The 19798-nt window shown below is 48.7% G+C and overlaps 1 protein-coding gene across 1 annotated transcript in view; it reads left to right on the plus strand.

Moving 5' to 3' along the window:
- OBSCN (obscurin, cytoskeletal calmodulin and titin-interacting RhoGEF) overlaps positions 1-19798 on the plus strand; it is a gene marked incomplete at both ends in the record, with an annotated part of 222594 nt that overhangs the window by 146834 nt on the left and 55962 nt on the right. Inside the window, 6 exons of the mRNA XM_015424328.1 lie at positions 2013-2285; positions 6285-6551; positions 8857-9129; positions 9855-10127; positions 11264-11533; positions 16028-17365. Coding sequence (XP_015279814.1) covers positions 2013-2285; positions 6285-6551; positions 8857-9129; positions 9855-10127; positions 11264-11533; positions 16028-17365 — 2694 coding nt within the window. The remainder of the gene's footprint in view (positions 1-2012; positions 2286-6284; positions 6552-8856; positions 9130-9854; positions 10128-11263; positions 11534-16027; positions 17366-19798) is intronic.

Raw genomic sequence — 19798 nt, forward strand, 5'->3', positions numbered from 1 at the left:
ATCCAATCTTCTTCTTCTTCTTCAAGGGCAGTTTCTGTCAGAGCTCTCTCAGCCCTGCCTACCTCACAGGGTGTCTGTTGTGGGGAGGGGCAGGAAAAGGAGTCTGTAAGCCGCTCTGAGACTCCTTCGGGTAGTGAAGGGCGGGATATGAATCCAATCTCTTCTCTCTCTTCTTCCTAAAAAGAAAACGAACTCACAAACTGTCTTCAATGAGATTGTTTGGAAATGTTCAGTGTTGGTGAGAAAAGAAGCTCGAATAGCTTGTTTATGTGAAGGCACAGCATTAAAAAAAATTACGCATCAGTCGGAGTCCTTATTGTCAGGGCATTCGTACATAGCCGAATGTATCACAAGATAACTTGCAAGTATTAAGGGACAGCATATTGTATGGAAGGTTTCTTACACAACTGCTCCAGATCAAGTTTCCTTGTAAAATCAATGGGTGCTGTGTGAATGGACAGAGAGCTGAGGGGCCTGCAGAACCGTTCTTGCTGGAAAGATCTCTGTTAACAGATGCTCAGAATGAATCCGAGCTGAGACACGAACGAGTAGCTCCAAACTGAGCAAAAAGCAACATATTGAGTATATGTTTACATGGTGCAGTCCTCAAAACTTGAATTTGCGTGTTTACATGGATTCTTGATCTTTTGAATGCTCTCATGCATTTCTAAACTGTGGCTTGTGAGCAGTGTTCCTCTAAGCTGAGTTAGTGTGAGCTAGCTCACAGTTATTTAGCCTCCGGTTCACACATTTTTTTCTCAGCTTAGGAAGGATGGCTCCAGAGCAAATTAATTTATGCAACAGCCAAATCGCTCACTCACCACTTTAATTCCAGGAGCTCACAAAGTAGAATTTTCGCTCGCAGGACTCCACATCTTAGAGGGAGCATTGCTTGTGACCAGTGTTCCCTCTAAGCTGAGTTAGTGTGAGCCAGCTCACCGTTTTTTAGCCTCCAGCTCACACATTTCTGTCTTAGCTCAAGAAGGAGGGCTCTAGAGCAAACTGATTTATGCAATAGCTAAATCTCTCATTCACAACTTTAATGCCTGGAGCTCACAAAGTAGAATTTTTGCTCACGAGACTCCACAGCTTAGAGGAAGCATTGCTTGTGACATCTCAGCTTTGAATCAGAAGATTTTTTTTTTGAGACATGGGTGGAGTGTCCAACCTCAAGGCGGGGAGTGGGGTGGTGTTTTCCCAGAGCTGTAAGTGATCTCCCGACTACAGAGATTGGTTCCCCTCGAAGAAATGGAGGGTGGAATGGGTGGCATCGCAACCCCATTGAGCTCCCTCCCCCTACTCTGCCCACCTCCGGGCATTGTCCCCAATCTCAATGGATTTCCCACAATGGAATTGGTAGCCCTAGATGTGAGATTGCAATATTCCCCAGACTGCTTCGCTGTTCCGACTTCGGCAGGAGGTGTCAGCCTGTAGCAATTTCACCATGAAAAGGTAAAAGGTAAAGGTTCCCTTGCTCGAAAGCCAGTCGAATCCGACTCTAGGGTTGCGGTGCTCATCTCCGTTTCAAAGCCGAAGAGCCAGCGCTGTCCAAAGACATTTCCGTGGTCATGTGGCCGGCATGCCTAAACACCAAGGCGCATGGAACGCTGTTACCTTCCCACCAAAGTGGTACCTATTTATCTACTTGCAATTTCTTGCTTTCGAACTGCTAGGCTGGCAGGAGCTGGAACTAGAGACGGGAGCTCACTCCGTCATGCGGCACCCGGGTCTCGAACTGCTGAACTACCGACCTTCCACAGCCTGCAGTTCAGCGTCTTAACCACTTGAGCCACCGCAGCTCCTTCACCATGAAAAACTGGTTGTCAAATCTGGCTTTTGAGTACGCTTCTATTTTAGCGCGAAAGGCCTGAATGCTAGGTTTGTGGATTCCCCGTATACCAATGGAGTCCGCGGCGTAAGCGGTGACCACTGAGTTTTGTCAAAGTCTGTGGGAACAAATGCTTGCACGTTTTCTTCTCCCTCGGTACACATTGTCTTGTTCTGTTACGCAGAAGAGGAAGTGCAGATAGTTTCTGGCTTAACGAACACAGACGTCTTTGCGGGCGAATCGGCCACTTTCAGCTGTGTGCTCTCGCGCTCCGGCGTGAAGAACGTGCAGTGGTGGCTGGACGGATCTCCCCTTCAGAGCAGCCCCGTGAACGAGATCTCTGTGCAAGATGGGAAAACTCACACTTTGACCCTAAAGGACCTGGGCCCGAACGATTCGGGAACTGTGACCTTCCGGGCGGGCCCTCTCCTATCCTCCGCTAAATTGTTAATCAAAGGTATTTTGGCTCTTACTGAAATGCTGACAAGTCCACCCACAAACCACGCCACATTTGCTTCTGACATCGGGCAGCCCTTAACCCAGTTCTGCAAAAAATGGCTACTGTAAGGCATGCATTAACCAGCAAACTATACCAGTAAGCACAAACCCGTATCTTATTTATTTTATCGTCTCACATTTACAATATTTCTATGCCGCCTCTTTGGAGTCCTGCTTGAGGCAGCTTACAACTTGAAAAAACTTTTCTCTCTTCTCTTGTCCTCCTGCAAGAATAAGCCTTGGTAGCTTCAAGATGGTGGAAAGTGCCGTCAAGTCACAGCTGACGTACGGTGTCCCTGTAGGGTTTTCAAGGCCAGAGACATTCAGAGAAGTGGCTTGCTATTGCCTGCCTCTGCATCCTGGCCCTGGTATTCCTTAGAGGTCTCCCATCCAAGTATTAGCCAAGGGCAACCCTGATTAGCTTCCAAGATCTGACAAAACCGGGCTAGCTCCCTACCCATCTAGATCTAGGGACAGTTTGCAGTTTCAAGGGTCATTTCATGTGCCCAGACAGGAGGTATAGTTTTCTGTAAAGTAAGAGACAACTGTTGGTTCCTTGTAAGAACCTTCAAGGTGCTTTTAAACCCCAGGTTGTTCACTGGATTCTCTGATCGAGCTAGGCAAGATGATCCAATATAGGCCGAGTTCAGACTGGCAGTTTGGCCCGGCAGCCAAACGTTTCAGGAGCGTTTCAGTAGCGGATTAAAGGGGCGGGTTCACACAGGCACGAGGAGTGACTGTGCCGGGGCAAACTGCCCGTGTGATCACAGCCTAAAACTCACGCATTCAGCTCCCTCTCAGAATAGCTCCCAGCTCCAGCTCCAGGTTGGGAAGTTCTTGGAGATTTGGGGGAGTGGGGGTGGAGCTAGGGTTGCCAGCCTCCAGGTGGGTGGAAAGGGAGCAAAACAACCGTGATATATTATGCCGAAAAATTCTTCACAGACTTGTGAGTTCTTTTCCAATGTCCAATTTACTTGGAGCAATTCAAATGCATCAACACCACAACGGACCATGCATATCGCGTCTCGTTTCGTGTACAAACTTTATCAGAGTGGGTAGCGTTGAAATTCCTATGTAATTTTAATCCATTTGGCAAACACTATAGCAGTGGTGGCAAACCTATGGCACGGGTGCCAGAGGTGGCACTCAGAGCCCTCTCTGTGGGCACGCGTGCCATCGCCCCAGCCAGGCCCAGACCATCATTAAAGTGTCGAATTCTCTGCCAAATAATTTTAAGTAAATGAAAGCATTTGGGATTGCTTTCCTTACTTTGTTTGGATCATCTTAAGTTAATGTATGAGTTGTTTTTTTCTAAAGTAAAACCACAGTATTCAGGTTAAATTGCTGTGTTGGCACTTTGCGATAAATAAGTGGTTTTTGGGTCACAGTTTGGGCACTCGGTCTCTAAAAGGTTCGCCATCACTGCTCTAGCACTTCAAATTGCGAGTCTGAACTCAGCCATAATAGAGGAATTTGCATAGATGGTAGAAAGGCAGATAGCCAGACTATTAAACTAAATATTTTCTTGCAATCTTGTGCTTAGTTTTATTAGTAAGGTCTGAAATGATCCAAGAGATCCAGGTTTCCTTACAAGGAGATTTTTAATAAAGCAAAAAGTTGTCCTTTTATTTGTTCATTTTGCTTTTCCACCCCATCTGTGGAAACTCCATGACACCTGTTCGATATCCTTGCTTTTTGGAAGTCCAGGTCTCAAGTCAAGTCATATGTATTGGGATATTTGGTTAAGATAGCAGAGTTTGCCCAGTCATAGAGGCGTGATATTGCATGCGGTAAAATAAATCTCCCAAGAAGTATATTGCAAAAGTAAAACTTACATTTATTCTAGTAGATTCCGTTCACATTGAGGCTACAGCCGAAAGGAGAGAGAGAAGCCTAATCTAAATAAGACTTTCCCTATCACAAACGGACATCTACATCTGGCATCGTATGTGTGGGAGGATGAGGGCGTTGTCCCTACAGGAGAGACAGTGTGACTCCATGAAGAGCCATGAGGAGAATGGGGGAGAACAAAGAACACAGAGAGAGGAAAGGTCAGAGGGCAGCCGAGAGGCATCTCATTCAAAAAGATAGTTACACACACTTAGACCGATGTAGCGCCCCCTCCCCCTCCAAGGTCCAGAAATGCGGAGTGGCTCACTCCAACAATATGTACATCCAAAAGCAGGTGATCTGTATTGCTTTCAGTGAGATGCATGTTCAGATGTTCATCTGGATGCCTACCAAAATGCGGATCCTTTCTTTTTCTTTCCACTTCTCTGTTCATCTGCTCAAATACTTGTGCATCTAGTCCTCGATAACATTTCCCCTATCAGAATCAGACAAAAGTTGGATTCGGAATAAGCGAAACTGCATAAGTGAGACTACAGTATCTACTTTTGGAAATTAAATGTTCCAGATTTCCATGACATTCCTAATATTAAGTGTTTCCCTCTTTGTAAAGCTTTAAGGGCAGGGGTCATTTCCTGCAGGAGCGGAGCTCCGGCAGTAAAGAGCCCAGGGGGTGGGCACATGCAACAAGCCCCACCCTCTGCTCCCAGCAGCCCTCAGTCAGAGCAAGAAGCAGCCAGATAAGCTGCAGAGTCCCCCCACCCCGCTGGCCCCCCGGTCCAAAACAGTCCAGTGGCACCTTTAAGACCAAGTTTTATTCAGGTACAAGCTCTCCCTCCTCTGTGAGGACAGATCTGCCCGTTCCCCCCCCCCAATAGCTAGCCATCCAAAACAGTCCAGTGGAGCCTGAGCAGTGGGTGTTACCTTCTGACCCACTTCCCGTGATGTCAGGGGGTGTGGCATATGCAAATTCGTTATGCTAATAGGTTATGCTAATGAGCTCCTACACCTCTTTTTCTACGAAATGACCCCTGTTTAAGGGGCTACAATTCAAACTCAACACATAGCTTTTGTCATAAATGATCAGTAGTGTTGTTGGTAGAGTCCACCAACATTACATTAGTGGGACGCCTGGTGGAATAAGTCGGTCTTTCCTGCCTTGCGGATGCATCGTGCCATGATGAGGCCCCTCCCCCTCCCCAAACCCCACTCTCTCCAAGCTCCACCCCCAAAATCTCCAGGTATTCCCCAGCCCAGAGCTGCCAACCCCAAGCACATGGATAAGTCACAAGGCTTCCAAGAGCTGGCTCGTACTTCTCATTTCCAGTTTCCCGCAATCATTTATTCATAGGAGTCAGGAAGAATGCGAGAGAATAGTTCTGCTAGGCTGTTTCCAGGGAATAATGGACATGAAAGAAATAGGGTAGTATCTTGATGCTAACGTTGAGAGTATGGTAGCTTTCAAGCCTCCCTGAGCCCTGCCTGACGGGGAAAAACGCGGGACAAAAGTCAAATAAATAAATAAATATAAATAAACAGTGGTTTAAATCTACAACAGCTAGTGAGCACTGGCCGTGAAAGCCTTCGACAACACATTTAAATACCTGCTTGTAACATTTTTACCCTTCAAGTCTCGCAGTGCACTTAGTTAGGCTGAGAGAGAGAGAAGTAGCAGGGAGAACGCACTGAAGGACAATGCCGATAGAATTCCTAGAAATCCCGCTTTGGTGCTTCCACTCCCGTAACACACGCGATCCTGTCCACAGTGCACATTGGGGCTGAGGAGCTTAGCATGATGCTGATCTGCAGGTTGGGTGTGTGTGTGTTGAACCTGGTTCCGAACTCTGGAAATGCACCGATGCAAAAGCGGTTCTAACGTATCAGCTGCACAACACACGCCAACTACCTTTAATAGCTTACCCGTCTGCTTCTTTAATGCTAATTCCTGACTCAAGCAGCTGCTAAACCGAGCACATTAGGTAGCGCTTCCGATCCCTTTCCATGCGACTCACTCGCTTCGCGGCCCACGCTCTGTGTTTGTAACAAAGTGCCCGTAATCATTCCCGAAGGATCCGCTAACGCATGTCCCTCCTGACGTGTCGGTTGACAGATCCAACCATTGAGGTGGTCAGTCCCATGCAGGATATTACCGTCGACGAAGATGACAAAGCGGAATTCGTCTGCCAGTACTCTCGGCCTGTGCAGGCCACGTGGAAGAAAAATGACCAGGAGGTTCACGCCGACGGCCAGCGCATCGTCACTGAGCAAGACTGGAATGTGGCCAAGCTGAAATTTAAGCCTGCTCTACCAGGGGACACCGGCATCTATGCATGCGAGGCCGGCGGCACTAAAGTGGTGGCTATGCTTGATGTTCAAGGTGAGGTCCCCCACGGTGGAAAGAAGACTGTCGCGCGAATACAGAGAGCGTGCATGTGAATACAGAGAGCATGAACAGCACCGACTGACCTATGGCCTTCAGCTGTTTGCCCTCTCATGCTAAGTGGAGCCAGAACTGAGGGGTGTGATGACTGTTTCAGGTCAACCTGTGTCTGTGAGATTTGCTCTTTGAAAAGGGGTCCGGGTTGAGCAATTATTTTATGTGGGCTATGGGAATGGTAGCTCAGGGTGGCAGGCTCTCTCACCTGTTGTAGGAGTGCTGTGAGACAAAATCTTGAGGTGATAACCCCCCCCCTGGTTATATTTAGCCCAGTGATCCATCTTTTTTCCCCTTAGCCAGGTGGGACAATTCAGAGTGCTCTAGGCAGGCGGTACACCTACTGGACTCACCCCAGCTATAGCCCTATGTCACAGACATCCCTTTTGGGGAGGCTAGTCAGGCCAGGATCTAGGAAACCATCGAGCTATCCAGTTTCCATAGAGACATTGAGCTATCCCGTTACTATCGAGCTATTCAGTTTAAGAGCCAGTTTGGTGTAGTGGTACCTCCCTTTTTCTAAGCTGGATCCAATGGCTTCCTTTGGTCTGATGGAGAAAAATGTTTGCTGTCAATGAAGATTTAGCAGAAATAAGTGATTGGGTCCAAATACTGACCTACCTTTCAGGGTTGTTGTAAGGATTACTGAAACAATGTATGTGAGGCACTTTGAATACTCAAAAGTGCTGTGTAAATATGAAGTATGGTTGTTGTTCTTGTCGCCATCGTCTTTGGTGTTATGAGTCTACACTTGAGATAAGGCCTGTACCTTTTTGTTTAACGGCTCTTTGTGATTGTTGGTTGCTATTAACTGGTGATGTCATCATATGATTTTTTAAAATATATATATAATTGTTTAGCTATGTTAATTTTAACCATTGCTTGTTCACTGCCTTAAGATGGTACACCACTTTTTAAAAATAAAAGAAATAAAAATAAAGCATTCATAATGACAAGGCGGTATTTTATATGTTACTGCAAGTATTAACAAGTATTTAAAATGATACCACACACCCACCACTCAGTGGTCATTATCCCACATTGTGTTCTGTACAGACACATCATTATTTTGGTCAGAGAAGGTGTGAAATTTCTTCAGATGTTTGCTGTCGGACGACAAAAAAGTATATTCACCACTTGTTATAAGAGCATAAGAAGAGCCCTGCCACATCAGACCGGTGGTCCATCTAGTCCAGCTTCCTGTCTCACACAGTGGCCAACCAGTTCCTCTGGAGGGCCAACGACAGGGCAGAGAGGCCTTCCCCTGAGAAGAACCTCAGAAGAGCCCTACTGGATCAGACCAGGGAGGATCCATCTGGCCCATCATCCCATCTCACACAGTGGCCAACCAGTTCCTCTAGAGGGCCAGCAACAGGGCAGAGAGGCCGAAGCCTTCCCCTGAGAAGAACCTCAGAAGAGCCCTACTGGATCAGACCAGGGAGGGTCCATCTAGACCGGCATCCTGTCTCACACAGGGGCCCACCAGTTCCTCTGGAGGGCCAGCAACAGGGCAGAGAGGCCGAAGCCTTCCCCTGAGAAGAACCTCAGAAGAGCCCTACTGGATCAGACCAGGGAGGGTCCATCTAGACCGGCATCCTGTCTCACACAGGGGCCCACCAGTTCCTCTGGAGGTCCAACAAACAGGGCATAAAGGCCAAGGCCTTCCCCCGATGTTGCCTCCTGGCACTGGGATGCATAGTCATGATCTTGTGCTGAAGTGAATCTCCCAGCCTCTTTTTCGGCTCGTGGCAAAGGATTCAGCTGCTTGTGCTGTGCAAATCTGGCAACTTCGGTTCACTGTGAACAATGGAAGACCGGCTTGTTGTGAGCCTAGGCAATTAGCTGCAGATTCTTCCTCCTCTATATCCGTGTTACAGGGTTGCTATAACTCAGGCAAATGGTTACCTTGCTGCAGTCATAGAAAAGTACCATCATTTAGGGGTATATGCAATTGTTTGGTCACGTCACAAGGACTCTTAAAGAAAGATAGGGATTGGATCCATAGATTCCTTTCCATCGACAGTGGAGACTTCTTTCCATGCAGGGAGTGGAAAGCTCTTTGTGTTAGAGGGAAGTTCTGCTGTTACTGGAGTAGAAACTTTGGATCCGACCTTATATCGCTGTCATCGCAAAACCAGTCGACAGCCGTTTTAAAGATCTCTTTCCAACCCATGTAATGTCATGCATTTCCAAGGTAACGCTCAAATACGATTTAATTCATTTCTTTGTTCCCCCCCTCACCAAACAGCCAAGAACACGATTGTCCAGGGCCTAGAGAACGTCGAGGTCGTGGAAGGAGGTGAAGCCCTGTTCGAATGTTACCTTTCCAAGCCAGAGTGCTACAATTATAATTGGCTGATTGACGACGAACCGGCGAAAACTTCTGAAAATGTCGAGATGGTCTACTTTGAAAACGGACTGCGGCATCTCCTCCTCTTGAAGAACCTGACGCCCCAAGACAGCTGCAGGGTGACTTTCCTTACGAGTGATGTCGTGACATCTGCGTTCTTGACTGTAAAAGGTAATGACGACCTTGTATGGCCTCGCAGTCCCACTGAACATAGGGTTTCCGGGTTGTGCCTGGCAACCGGGGGGAGGGTTGGGAGTGGAGGCATGGGGGCGGGGGGGAGGGGCGATGTTGGCCTGTGCCACTGTGTCACTTCCAGGGATACCCCTAATTTGCATCTCCATGCAAAGGGAACAAGTTGTGGGATAGGCCTCTTCAACTTTCCAGTCAGCCAGTGTTACGGCAGTCTTCAGTGGGACGTTAATTCACGGCCTTCCTCAGGGGTCATTTCCTGCCGGAGCGCACAGAAGCGGAGCTCCGGCAGTAAAGAGCCCAGGGGGCAGGCACATGCAACAAGCCCCGCCCCCTGCTCCCAGCAGCCCTCAGTCAGAGCAAGAAGCAGCCAGGTAAGTTGCAGAGCCCCCGTCCCGGCCGAAAACAGTCCAGTGGCACCTTTAAGACCAAGTTTTATTCAGGTACAAGCTCTCCCTCCTCTGCGAGGACAGATCTGCACGTTCCTCCCCCCCCCAATAGCTAGCAATCCAAAACAGTCCAGTGGAGCCTGAGCAGTGGGTGTTGCCTTCTGACACACTTCCGGTGATGTCAGGGTGTGTGGCATATGCAAATGAGTTATGCTAATGAGTTATGCTAATGAGTCCCTGCACCTCTTTTTCTACGAAACGACCCCTGGCTTTCCTTATTTTGAAGGTGCCGATCACTTAACCTTGTTATAATTTCAGGATGGCGCCTGGAGTTTCTGCAGCCATTGACTGATATTATGGTCACTGCTGGAGGCCGAGCCATCTTCAGCTGCGTCTTAAGCGAAGCGGTGCCCGTTAACGAGGTTGCTTGGTATATTAATGATGTGGATATCCAGCCGGATGGCAACTGGGAAATCCAGGCTGATGGGAACAGCTACAAACTCATACTGAGGAACGCTCAGCCGCGTCACTCTGGGGAGGTGACGTTTGCCGCGAGGGACGCCATTGTGTCTGCCAAGTTGTCTGTCATTGGTAGGTTGGGGTGGGCCACATTCTGGACGACCGGTGCTCCAACGGAGCCAGCATCCTGCTCCATTCCAGTTGTCTCCATTCATTCCAATTGTCTCCTCTCTCTGCTGTACTGATCACCCAGGGGATTCAGTTCTAGGGAGGAGAGAGAAACAAGCCATGTTGGTTACGAATATCTGTGCCTCAGCCTAAGTTAGGAGTCCCCAGCTTTCTTGAGCCAGTTTGGTATAGTGGTTAAGTGTGCGGACTCTAATCTGGGAGAACCAGGTTTGATTCCCCACTCCTCCACTTGCAGCTGCTGGATGACTTTGGTCCCAAATATACAAATCCCACTAGTAGAAAACACCATCAAAGATTGCCAAACAATATATTAAACAATTATAAAGTTGGTGGTGTCACAACAACATTACTGCATACTGTAACTTCGCGACCCCATGAACCACATCACACCACGCCCTCCTGTCTTCAGTCGTGCTCCGGAGTTTGCTTAATTTCAATAATAAGACATAAGATGCAATATTTCCTCCTTCGAAGATAAGACATAAAGTCCATGTAGTCAGTTTAACTTCATAGGAGGAGTCCACATGGTCATAACATTGCCCAAACAGCCTTTGCAAAGATGCCCATTTAGGGTTGCCAAATGATTCTTACCTGGCGGCGGGGGGCTCCTGCCCGGTGTCTGGAGGGTGCATGTGCGCGCAAAGCGCATGCCGCCCAGATGTGACGTGCAGACGCCAGGCACGCTGGGGGCGGGGCCACAGCCATTTGAGGGGAAAACTCTATGAATCTGTCTAATCCACATTTAAAGCCATCTGTGCCTGTGGCCATCACTCCATCCCCTGGCAGCAAATTCCACATTTTAATCACTTGTATAAAAAATATTTCCTTTTGTCCATCCTGAATTTACTGCCCTATTTGCATGAGGTGCGTGGATCCAGTGTTTTCATAACTGCTGCCGACATTCATAACCAGTATAAATGTTGATATTTCTCATTCAGGGCTCTTTTTGTAGCAGGAAATCTCTCAGTGTTTTTGTCTTTGTTGATAATTGGCCTGCTTGATGGTTATTTTGCTTGCTGGAGCTGCAAAATTCAGTTTGTATGAGACACATCCATTGGTTTTGTTGCATCCAATTCTAGAGTCTTCAACTGGAGTCACTCAGCCTTTGTTTGACAAGTCCGTTGCGGAGGGGCAGAAGGCACGCTTGGAGTGCGAGTTGTCCAAAGAATCCCAGGACATTGTCTGGTTCAAAGGAAAAGAACCAGTCCAGCCTGGAGGAAGATATGAGCTTATCTCTGAAGGCAAGAAACAGACGCTCGTCATTCATGACTTTAAAACGGAAGATCAAGGATCTTACACCTGCATGGCCTCTCCTGATATAAAAACTTCGGCCAAAGTTTCTGTCGAAGGTACCTCATTTTACTATTTCAGCTATTTAAACGTTTGCATTTCTGTTTCACAGTCTTCACTGTCTTAGTGAGTCCATGCTTAAGGAAACAGTTGCGTTTCCAGTATAAACTCAGATTTGTAGTCTATAAATACGTCTACGGGCTTTTCACATTCTTCTTTTCCTTGCTTGTAAGTTCCTATTTCTTTGGTCCCCCCCCCCCTTTTGCATGTGTTTTCCTGCCTCTAGTGGTCAGTTCTATATTACATCAGTTTATGTCCGGCATAAAAACCTGCACTTAAAATCTGCAGGGAGATAATGCTTGACATAATCCAGTGTAATATTGAATCAACCACTAGAGGGAGCAAGCCAGATGTGGAACAGAAGAACCTCCCCAAGAAATAGGAATTTACAAGTGATGGAAATGAGAATGGTGCCTGGTGCCTACTACTGACTCTGATTCAGTAAAAACTAGTTTAATAAGTTCACATTTTTTGCATTGTGCTCTGGATTGGTTGCACGCTCAGACCACAAAACTTTGGAAGATTTCAGTGTTTCCATAGAGCTTCCGCATGAATAAGGATGTTTCTGTTCACTTCAATACTGAAACAGCTCTGTGCGCACAATGGGCATGAGCAGGGGTCATTTCCTGCAGGAGCGCACAGGAGCGGAGCTCCGGCAGTAAAGTGCCCAGGGGGCGGGCACATGCAACAAGCCCCACCCCCTGCTCCCAGCAGCCCTCAGTCAGAGCAAGAAGCAGCCAGGTAACTTGCAGGGCCCCCCTGGTCCAAAACAATCCAGTGGCACCTCTAAGACCAAGTTTTATTCAGGTACAAGCTCTCCCTCCTCTGTGAGGGCAGATCTGCATGTCCCCCCCCCCGATAGCTAGCAATCCAAAACAGTCCAGTGGAGCCTGAGCGGTGGGTGTTGCCTTCGGACACACTTCCGGTGATGTCAGGGTGTGTGGCATATGCAAATGAGTTATGCAGATGAGTTATGCAGATGAGCTCCTGCACCTCTTTTTCTATGAAATGACCCCTGGGAATGAGCTATCCCAGACACTGAAGCACATGGAGATAATCCTTCAAAGACGAAGCCCCACATGTTTCTTGAAGCTTTCATATGTTTCGTAAGTGCCATCATGTTGCAACTGACTTACAGTGACTCCAGCAAGGGGCTTCCAAGGCAAGTGAGAAGCAGAGGTGGTTGGCCATGGCCTTCCTGGGTGGTCTCCCATCCAAGACTTATGGTGACTCCAGCAAGGGGCTTCCAAGGCAAGTGAGAAGCAGAGGTGGTTGGCCATGGCCTTCCTGGGTGGTCTCCCATCCAAGACTTATGGTGACTCCAGCAAGGGGCTTCCAAGGCAAGTGAGAAGCAGGGGTGGTTGGCCATTGCCTCCCTGCAGTTTTCCTTGGTCTCCTTTCCAAGCACTGACCCTGCTTAGCTTCTGAGATCTGGTGAGTTTGGGCTATAGTATGCTGCCCTCCCTTAAAACTCTTGTAGATGCACAGAAATGTTGACATTTAACTGACCTCTGCCATCTCTGCAGACATTTCATTCTGCTTGTCTAAATATAGCACAAGAGCCACGGTGGCTCAGAGGTTAAGACGCTGAGCTGCAGACCGGAAAGTCTGTAGTTCGACAGTTTGAGACCCGAGTGCCGCATGACGGAGTGAGCTCCCATCTCTGGTCCCACCTCCTGCCAACCTAGCAGTTCGAAATCAAGAACTTGCAAGTAGATAAATAGGCACCGCTTCGGTGGGAAGGTAACAGCATTCCGTGTGCCTCGGCGTTTAGTCATGCTGGCCACATGACCACGGAAATGTCTTTGGACAGCGCTGGCTCTTCAGCTTGGAAACAGAGATGAGCACCGCCCCCTAGAGTCGGATTTGACTAGCTTTCGAGCAAGGGAAACCTTTACCTTAAATATAACACACTGCTGACTCTGTTTACAACATAGTGCAGACACCAGTATTGCAACTATTTATTAATTTATTTAGGGAACTTATATGCGGCTTCTTCGGAGACATGCTGTGCCGGAAGTTTCACAGGTTACTGGAGCTTCTCAGAACTTTGGCTGACAGTTGTAGCGTGCACCCAATCCACAGCGCAATGCAAATACTTTGAGAGCTGCCTTATTTCACATCAGGCCATTAGCCCGACTGGCTCAGTGTCGTCTGAGTGGAAGAAGTTCTCTGGAACCTCAAGCACAGGAAACTCCTCCCTAACACCTGCAACCTGATATTCCTTAACCGATGATGCCGGAGACTGAACCCAGTTTTTCCTGCATGCAAAACATATGCTCTGCTTTGGAGCTATACCCCTCCTTTGTTGGAATAAAGGTTATTAGCTTTTAAGGAGCTCTTGGGAATGTGAAATTTTGTTGGGTAAAAGCAGGCTGCTGGCCCTCGAGGTGTTGTGGAGGTGGCTGAAAAAGGTACATACCATTTCTATTGAAATGTCGAAGGATAGGCTGTGTACCTAATCTGGGAGAATCTTGTGCTTAATCTGGGAGAACCGGGTTTGATTCCTCACACCTCCACATGCAGCTGCTGGTGTGACCTTGGGTCAGTCACAGGGTCTTTCAGAGCTGTTCTCTCACGAGACGTTCTCGAAAGAGCTCTCTCAGCCCCACCTACCTCACAGGGTGTCTGTTTTGGGGAGGGGAAAGGAGATTGTAAATGACTCTGAGACCGATTCCACACAAGAACTGCGCCGTGGTCGCCTCTCTTTGCCCCGCTTCTATTGGTCAATTTCCCACTCGAACCCGTGTGGCCGCATTCTGACCCGTGGCTTTGTGATCCTCAGAAAACAGGATCACAAAACCGCGGGGAAAATCGGGCGAAGCCACGGGTCAAAATGCGGCCGCGCGGCTTTGAGTGGGAAATTGACCAATAGAAGCGGGGCAAAGGGAGGCGCGACCGTGGCGCAGCTCCTGTGTGAAATCGGTCTGAGACTCCTTCGGGTAGTGAAGGGCGAGGTATAAATCCAATCTCCTCCTCCTCCTCTTCCCTTATATCCATGTTCCTTTGTTCCCCTTCATATATCAGTTCCGACCTTCCAACACAGCACTTCTAATTTTGGAAAAACTCAAATCCCTGAGCGCAGAATAAATCCACTACGTTTATCCAATTAATAAATCAAATCTGCTTACACTGTATGGAATAAGAATGGTGGCACACCATTTGTAGTTGACTTTTGTTGTCTGTGGCACCTAGTCTCTTGATGACTTCTTTATCTATAGGCAGGAATGGTGTTCAAAAGAACAAATCGCCACTTGGTTTGCTCCTGGTGTTGTAGGCAATGCTCCCCCTAAGCTGTAGTGTCTTGTGAGCAAAAATTCTACTTTGTGAGCTACGGACATTAAAGTTGTGAGCGAGCGATTTGGCTGCTGCATAAATCAGTTTGCTCTGGAGCCCTCCTTCCTGAGCCGAGACAAAAATCTGTGAGCTGGAGGCTAAAAAACTGTGAGCTAGCTCACGCTAACTCAGCTTAGAGGGAACACTGCTTCTTAGGAAAAATTCTACTTTGTGAGCTACTGGCATTAAAGTTGTGAGCAAGCCATTTGGCTGCTGCATCAATTAGTTTGCTCTGGAGCCATCCTTCCTGAGCAAAGACAAAAATCTGTGAGCTGGAGGCTAAAAAACTGTGAGCTAGCTCACGCTAACTCAGCTTAGAGGGAAATCCCTGAGCGCAGAATAAATCCACTACGTTTATCCAAGTAATAAATTAAATCTGCTTACACTGTATAGAATAAGAATGGTGGCACACTCGGTTTGCTTCTGGTGTTGAAGCTGTAGGCATGTGTTGTCCTTCAAAATATAATTTTCATAAATCCACCACTGTTGTTATGCCATTTTATAGTTATTAAGGGCATAGGGGGAGGGGCCATGGCTCAGAGGGAGGGGCTGTGGGTCAGTGGCAGAGCACCTGCTTGGCGTGCAGAAGGTCCCAAGTTCAGTCCCTGAGATCTCCAGCTGAAAGGACAAGGCGGTAGGCGATGGGAAAGACCTCTGCCTGAGACCCTGGAGAGCAGCTGCCAATCTGAGTGGACAATACTGACTCTGATAGACCGAGGATCTGATCATGCAGGGCTCTTTTTGTAGCAGGAGCTCCTTTGCATATTAGGCCACACACCCCTAATGTATCCAATCCTCCAAGAGCTTACAGAGCTCTTCTTACAGGGGCCACTGTAAGCTCTTGGAGGATTGGCTACATTAGGGGTGTGTCGCCCAGGGCTCTTTTTGTAGCAGAAACTCCTTTGCATATTAGGCGACACGCCCCTGATGTAGCTTACAGAGCTCTTCTTACAGGGGCTACTGTAAGCTCTTGGAGGATTGGCTACATTAGGGGTGTGTCGCTTAATATGCAAATGAGTTCCTGCTATAAAAGGAGCCCTGGTCTGATGCAGTATAATGCAGCTTCATGTGTTTATAAGGCTCCCTCATGTAAGAAAGTCCTAGTACTCTACCATCATAATAGAACCCTTCCATCCAATTCCCATTTGTTTCCACAGCGTCAAAGTTAAAACAGGCCATTGAGGAAACTCCCATTGCTAAGGAGCTGGGCGAGATGGTAGACGGGCAGCTGCAACCCAGTTTGCCACCCGAAGCTGCTCAGGAGGGCGACCTTCACCTCCTGTGGGAAGCTGCCACTAAGAAGCGTCGGATGAGTAGGGAGCCGACCCTCGACTCCATCAGCGAACTGCCAGAAGAAGACGACAAACTTCAGAAACGGAAGAAGGAAGAGGCTGAGAGAGCCCCCTACTCAGAGGAATACTCCACTTGTGACGAGTCGACGAGAGCAGGAGAAGCAGACTTCTCTTTCACCAGTTCGGACGACGAGTCGAGAGCTGGGACTCCTTCCCTCACTAGCTACCTCAAACAGGCTGGCTCGGTCAGTGTTGCCGGCAAAGTCCAGACGGTCTCTTCGGGGAAAGTGTGGGAGAAGACAAGCATCAAAACGACCGAGCGAGCCCCTGCCGCCAAGCCAGCCGAGCCAGAAGTCCTAGAAGGAGACTTGGATGACCCTTCCATGGCCCAAGCGGCCGTCAAGATTCAGGCCGCTTTCAAAGGCTACAAAGTGCGGAAGGAGATCAAGCAGCAGAAGGAATGCCCTGTCTTTGCCGAGACCTTCAAGGACTTTTCGGGCGAGCCAGGAGGCAACCTTCATCTGGAATGCGTGGCCCAGAGCAAAACAGATATGGTGGTCTGCTGGCTGAAAGACGGCGACGAAATCCTAGACGGGCGCCATTATCATATAGACAATTACAGCGACGGGACCTGCTCCCTGATTATCACCGGCCTGGAGTTGAACGACGTCGGCAAGTACACATGTGAGGCGTCGAATAAATTCGGCAAGGTCTCCCACAGCGCCAAGGTCGTGGTGAGCGCCCCGCCTCCAGCACCCCAACGCAAGCACAAACCGACCAGGAAGCCTGCCGAGAGCGAAACGGAGAGCTCCTCCGGCAGCGAGTTGGACGACGCCTTCCGAAAAGCAGGGAGGAGGCTTCACAAGCTGTTCAAGTCCAAGATCTCCACCGAGATTTCGGACGTGGAGGAGGAGCTCTTTGTCAGCGCTGACGAGGGAGAGATAGAGGCTGTGGACCACCAGACCTATCGTGAAGATGAGAGATACATCTATATCAAGTTCGAAGTCATGGCGGAGGCCAAGACAGCAGCCAGCCGGTTTAGGGAAATGTTCGCCGCTATGGGTATCGCGGTCGAGATCGATATCCTGGATCAAGGCAGTAAAAAGATTGAGTTGCGCATAGGGAAAGCTACTCCACCTGCTCCGGGGCAGCTACGGACTTTGGTGAAACGGCCACCACCTCCTCTGCTAACGTCTGACACTGGTAAGTCATGCATGCAAATGTTTTAATGGAGGAGGTGGAGGCCAGGGCTTGAAGAGACGTACTCAGTTGCTGACCAAGCCCAATATCTGCTTAGCTGGAAAGCTGGAATTATATCAGTTCTTACTCTGCGCTCTGCTTGGCTGCACAGAATATTAATAATAGCTCACAGTTCCTCAGGACCTAACTAAAGTGATACTTCTGAATATGGACTTTGCCCTAGTGCTTGCCAAGGGACCAGAGGGAGGGTTGGGGGGCGGAGACATGAGGGGACATGCTGGCATCATTATGTCACTTCCAAGTTCAACTTGGAAGTGACAATGGGTAGCTCTAGGAAATGCCAGAAACTCTATGGTAAAACCATAGATTTGCCATAGATTCCTAGAGCTACCTGTTGTCACTTCCAGGTATGCAGAAGTGACGTACCCACAAAGAGGCCAGCAGAATTTTTGTGTTCCACTGTTGCTCAGGGTGGCAGCAGGCAAAGCAGCTGAGGGCCCAGCAGCCCAAATTTATGCTCATATCATGTCATTAGCGCAGGAGAAGGGATTAAACGGCACTTTATTTTTATCGCCATGGAATGAATGTTTTATTTATTTATTTATTTTTTACATTTGTATCCCGCCTTTCCCAGTGGGCTCAGGGCGGCTAACAAGGGCAGGGTATTAACCGTGTCATAGTTAAAACATAAAACATATTAAAACATCAACACTAAAACAGTGGTGCTCAATCAGTTACTGATCTTATGATGATGGTAGAATAGTGGGGCGGCGGCTCCTATGCAAAGGCCTGGCAGAAGAGCTCTGTCTTACAGGCCCTGCGGACCTGCATAAGGTCCCGCAGGGCCCCAATCTCCCCCGGGAGCTCATTCCACCAGGTAGGAGCCGCCCCCGAAAAAGCCCTGGCCCTGGTCGCAGCCAGTTTGGCATCTTTAGGGCCCGGGATGACCAACAGATTTTGGGCCCCTGACCGTAGTGCTCTTGGGGGAACATGTGAGGAAAGGCGGTCCCTCAGGTAGGTTGGACCCTGGCCATATAGGGCTTTATAGGTAAGAACCAGCACTTTGAAGCGGATCCGGTATGCTATTGGCAGCCAGTGCAGCGCTTTCAGCACAGGCTGGATGTGGTCCCTCCCTCCTAGAGAGACCCATCAACAGCCTGGCTGCAGCATTCTGCACCAGCTGCGGCCTCCGGATTTGCGACAAAGGCAGCCCCATGACTTGTTTACTTGTATATTGACTTGTTTATGTTTTTAAATGATGTATTTTATTCTATTACTGTGAAATGTGTATTGCTTACCAGTTTTTGGAAGCCGCCCTGAGCCCACCTGGCGGGGAGGGCGGGGTAAAAGTGAAATAAATAAATAATAATAATAATCTTTCAATTTATTGATCGCTCAATCCTTGCAGAGCTACCGGCTCTGAGCGATTTACAGTTACTCATGTGTTGACATAGGACTAACAATGATAGGGGTAGGGGAGGACAACATATATCATTTTTTAAAATCACACACACTTCGCCGTCGACAGGGAGTTTGGTCAGCTGTAAGCATCAGACGTGTTCCGGCAGCATTCTTTGGTCGGCGTTGCTTGATGTCGTCAGCATTTTTGTCAGTCGCAGCGGACCTTCCGTTTGTCGGCTAACACCTTCCCCACCAGGGGGGTTAAGTGTGCCCACCCTCTCTAAGGAGTGGTACCCCTTTTACCTACTCGCCGAAGCTTTTGAACCGCTGGGTGGACGGCGAGCTGGGGACACGGCTGGTAGCTCACACCAGCGCGGGGCTCAAACTGACAGCAGTCCTGTTCAGCTCAGATGTTTAACCAGAGGATAAATCCCCTGTGCCACCGCTCCCCTTCCTGTGATCTTGTCCAAGTAAAAATAAGCATTCCTCCCTTTATTCACCACTCGATTGTTTCCCAGTTAGGTGACCAGCGCTACCATGAAGCTACAACTTATGAGCATACTCTGTGGATCTGTGCCATTCTGGTTTGTTCTTCCGCAGCCCATCATGTCATGAGTTCTGTGGCTCATTCACACTTAGCAAGTACTGTGCAGCCCTCTGTACACTACCATTAGCACTCGGGCCGGCCTTGCGCTTTCTTTTGGTCTCTTTCACTTTGACACACACCAATTTGACATTCCTGCCTTGTGCAGGGGGTTGAACTAGATGACCCTGGAGGTCCCTTCCAACTCTATGATTCTGTGGATTAATCAGGAAGTCAAGGCAGTGATTTTTCAGTATCTAGTAAGTCTGAGCTAAAATGGTCCAGAGCTGGCATGATTCCAAGTAGGGTTGCCAAATCCGTCTTCACTGGGAGTGGGGGGCTCCCAGCCGGCGTCGGGGTTCTGCGCGTGTGCACGTCACCCGGAAGTGACGTAGGCACGCTGGGCACGCTGGGGGCGGGGCCACGGCCATACAAGGGAAACCCATAGAGTT

The sequence above is a fragment of the Gekko japonicus genome, unplaced genomic scaffold, assembly GCF_001447785.1.
Source record: "Gekko japonicus isolate JY-2015 unplaced genomic scaffold, Gekko_japonicus_V1.1 scaffold2733, whole genome shotgun sequence".
NCBI classification, from domain to species: Eukaryota; Metazoa; Chordata; class Lepidosauria; order Squamata; family Gekkonidae; genus Gekko; species Gekko japonicus.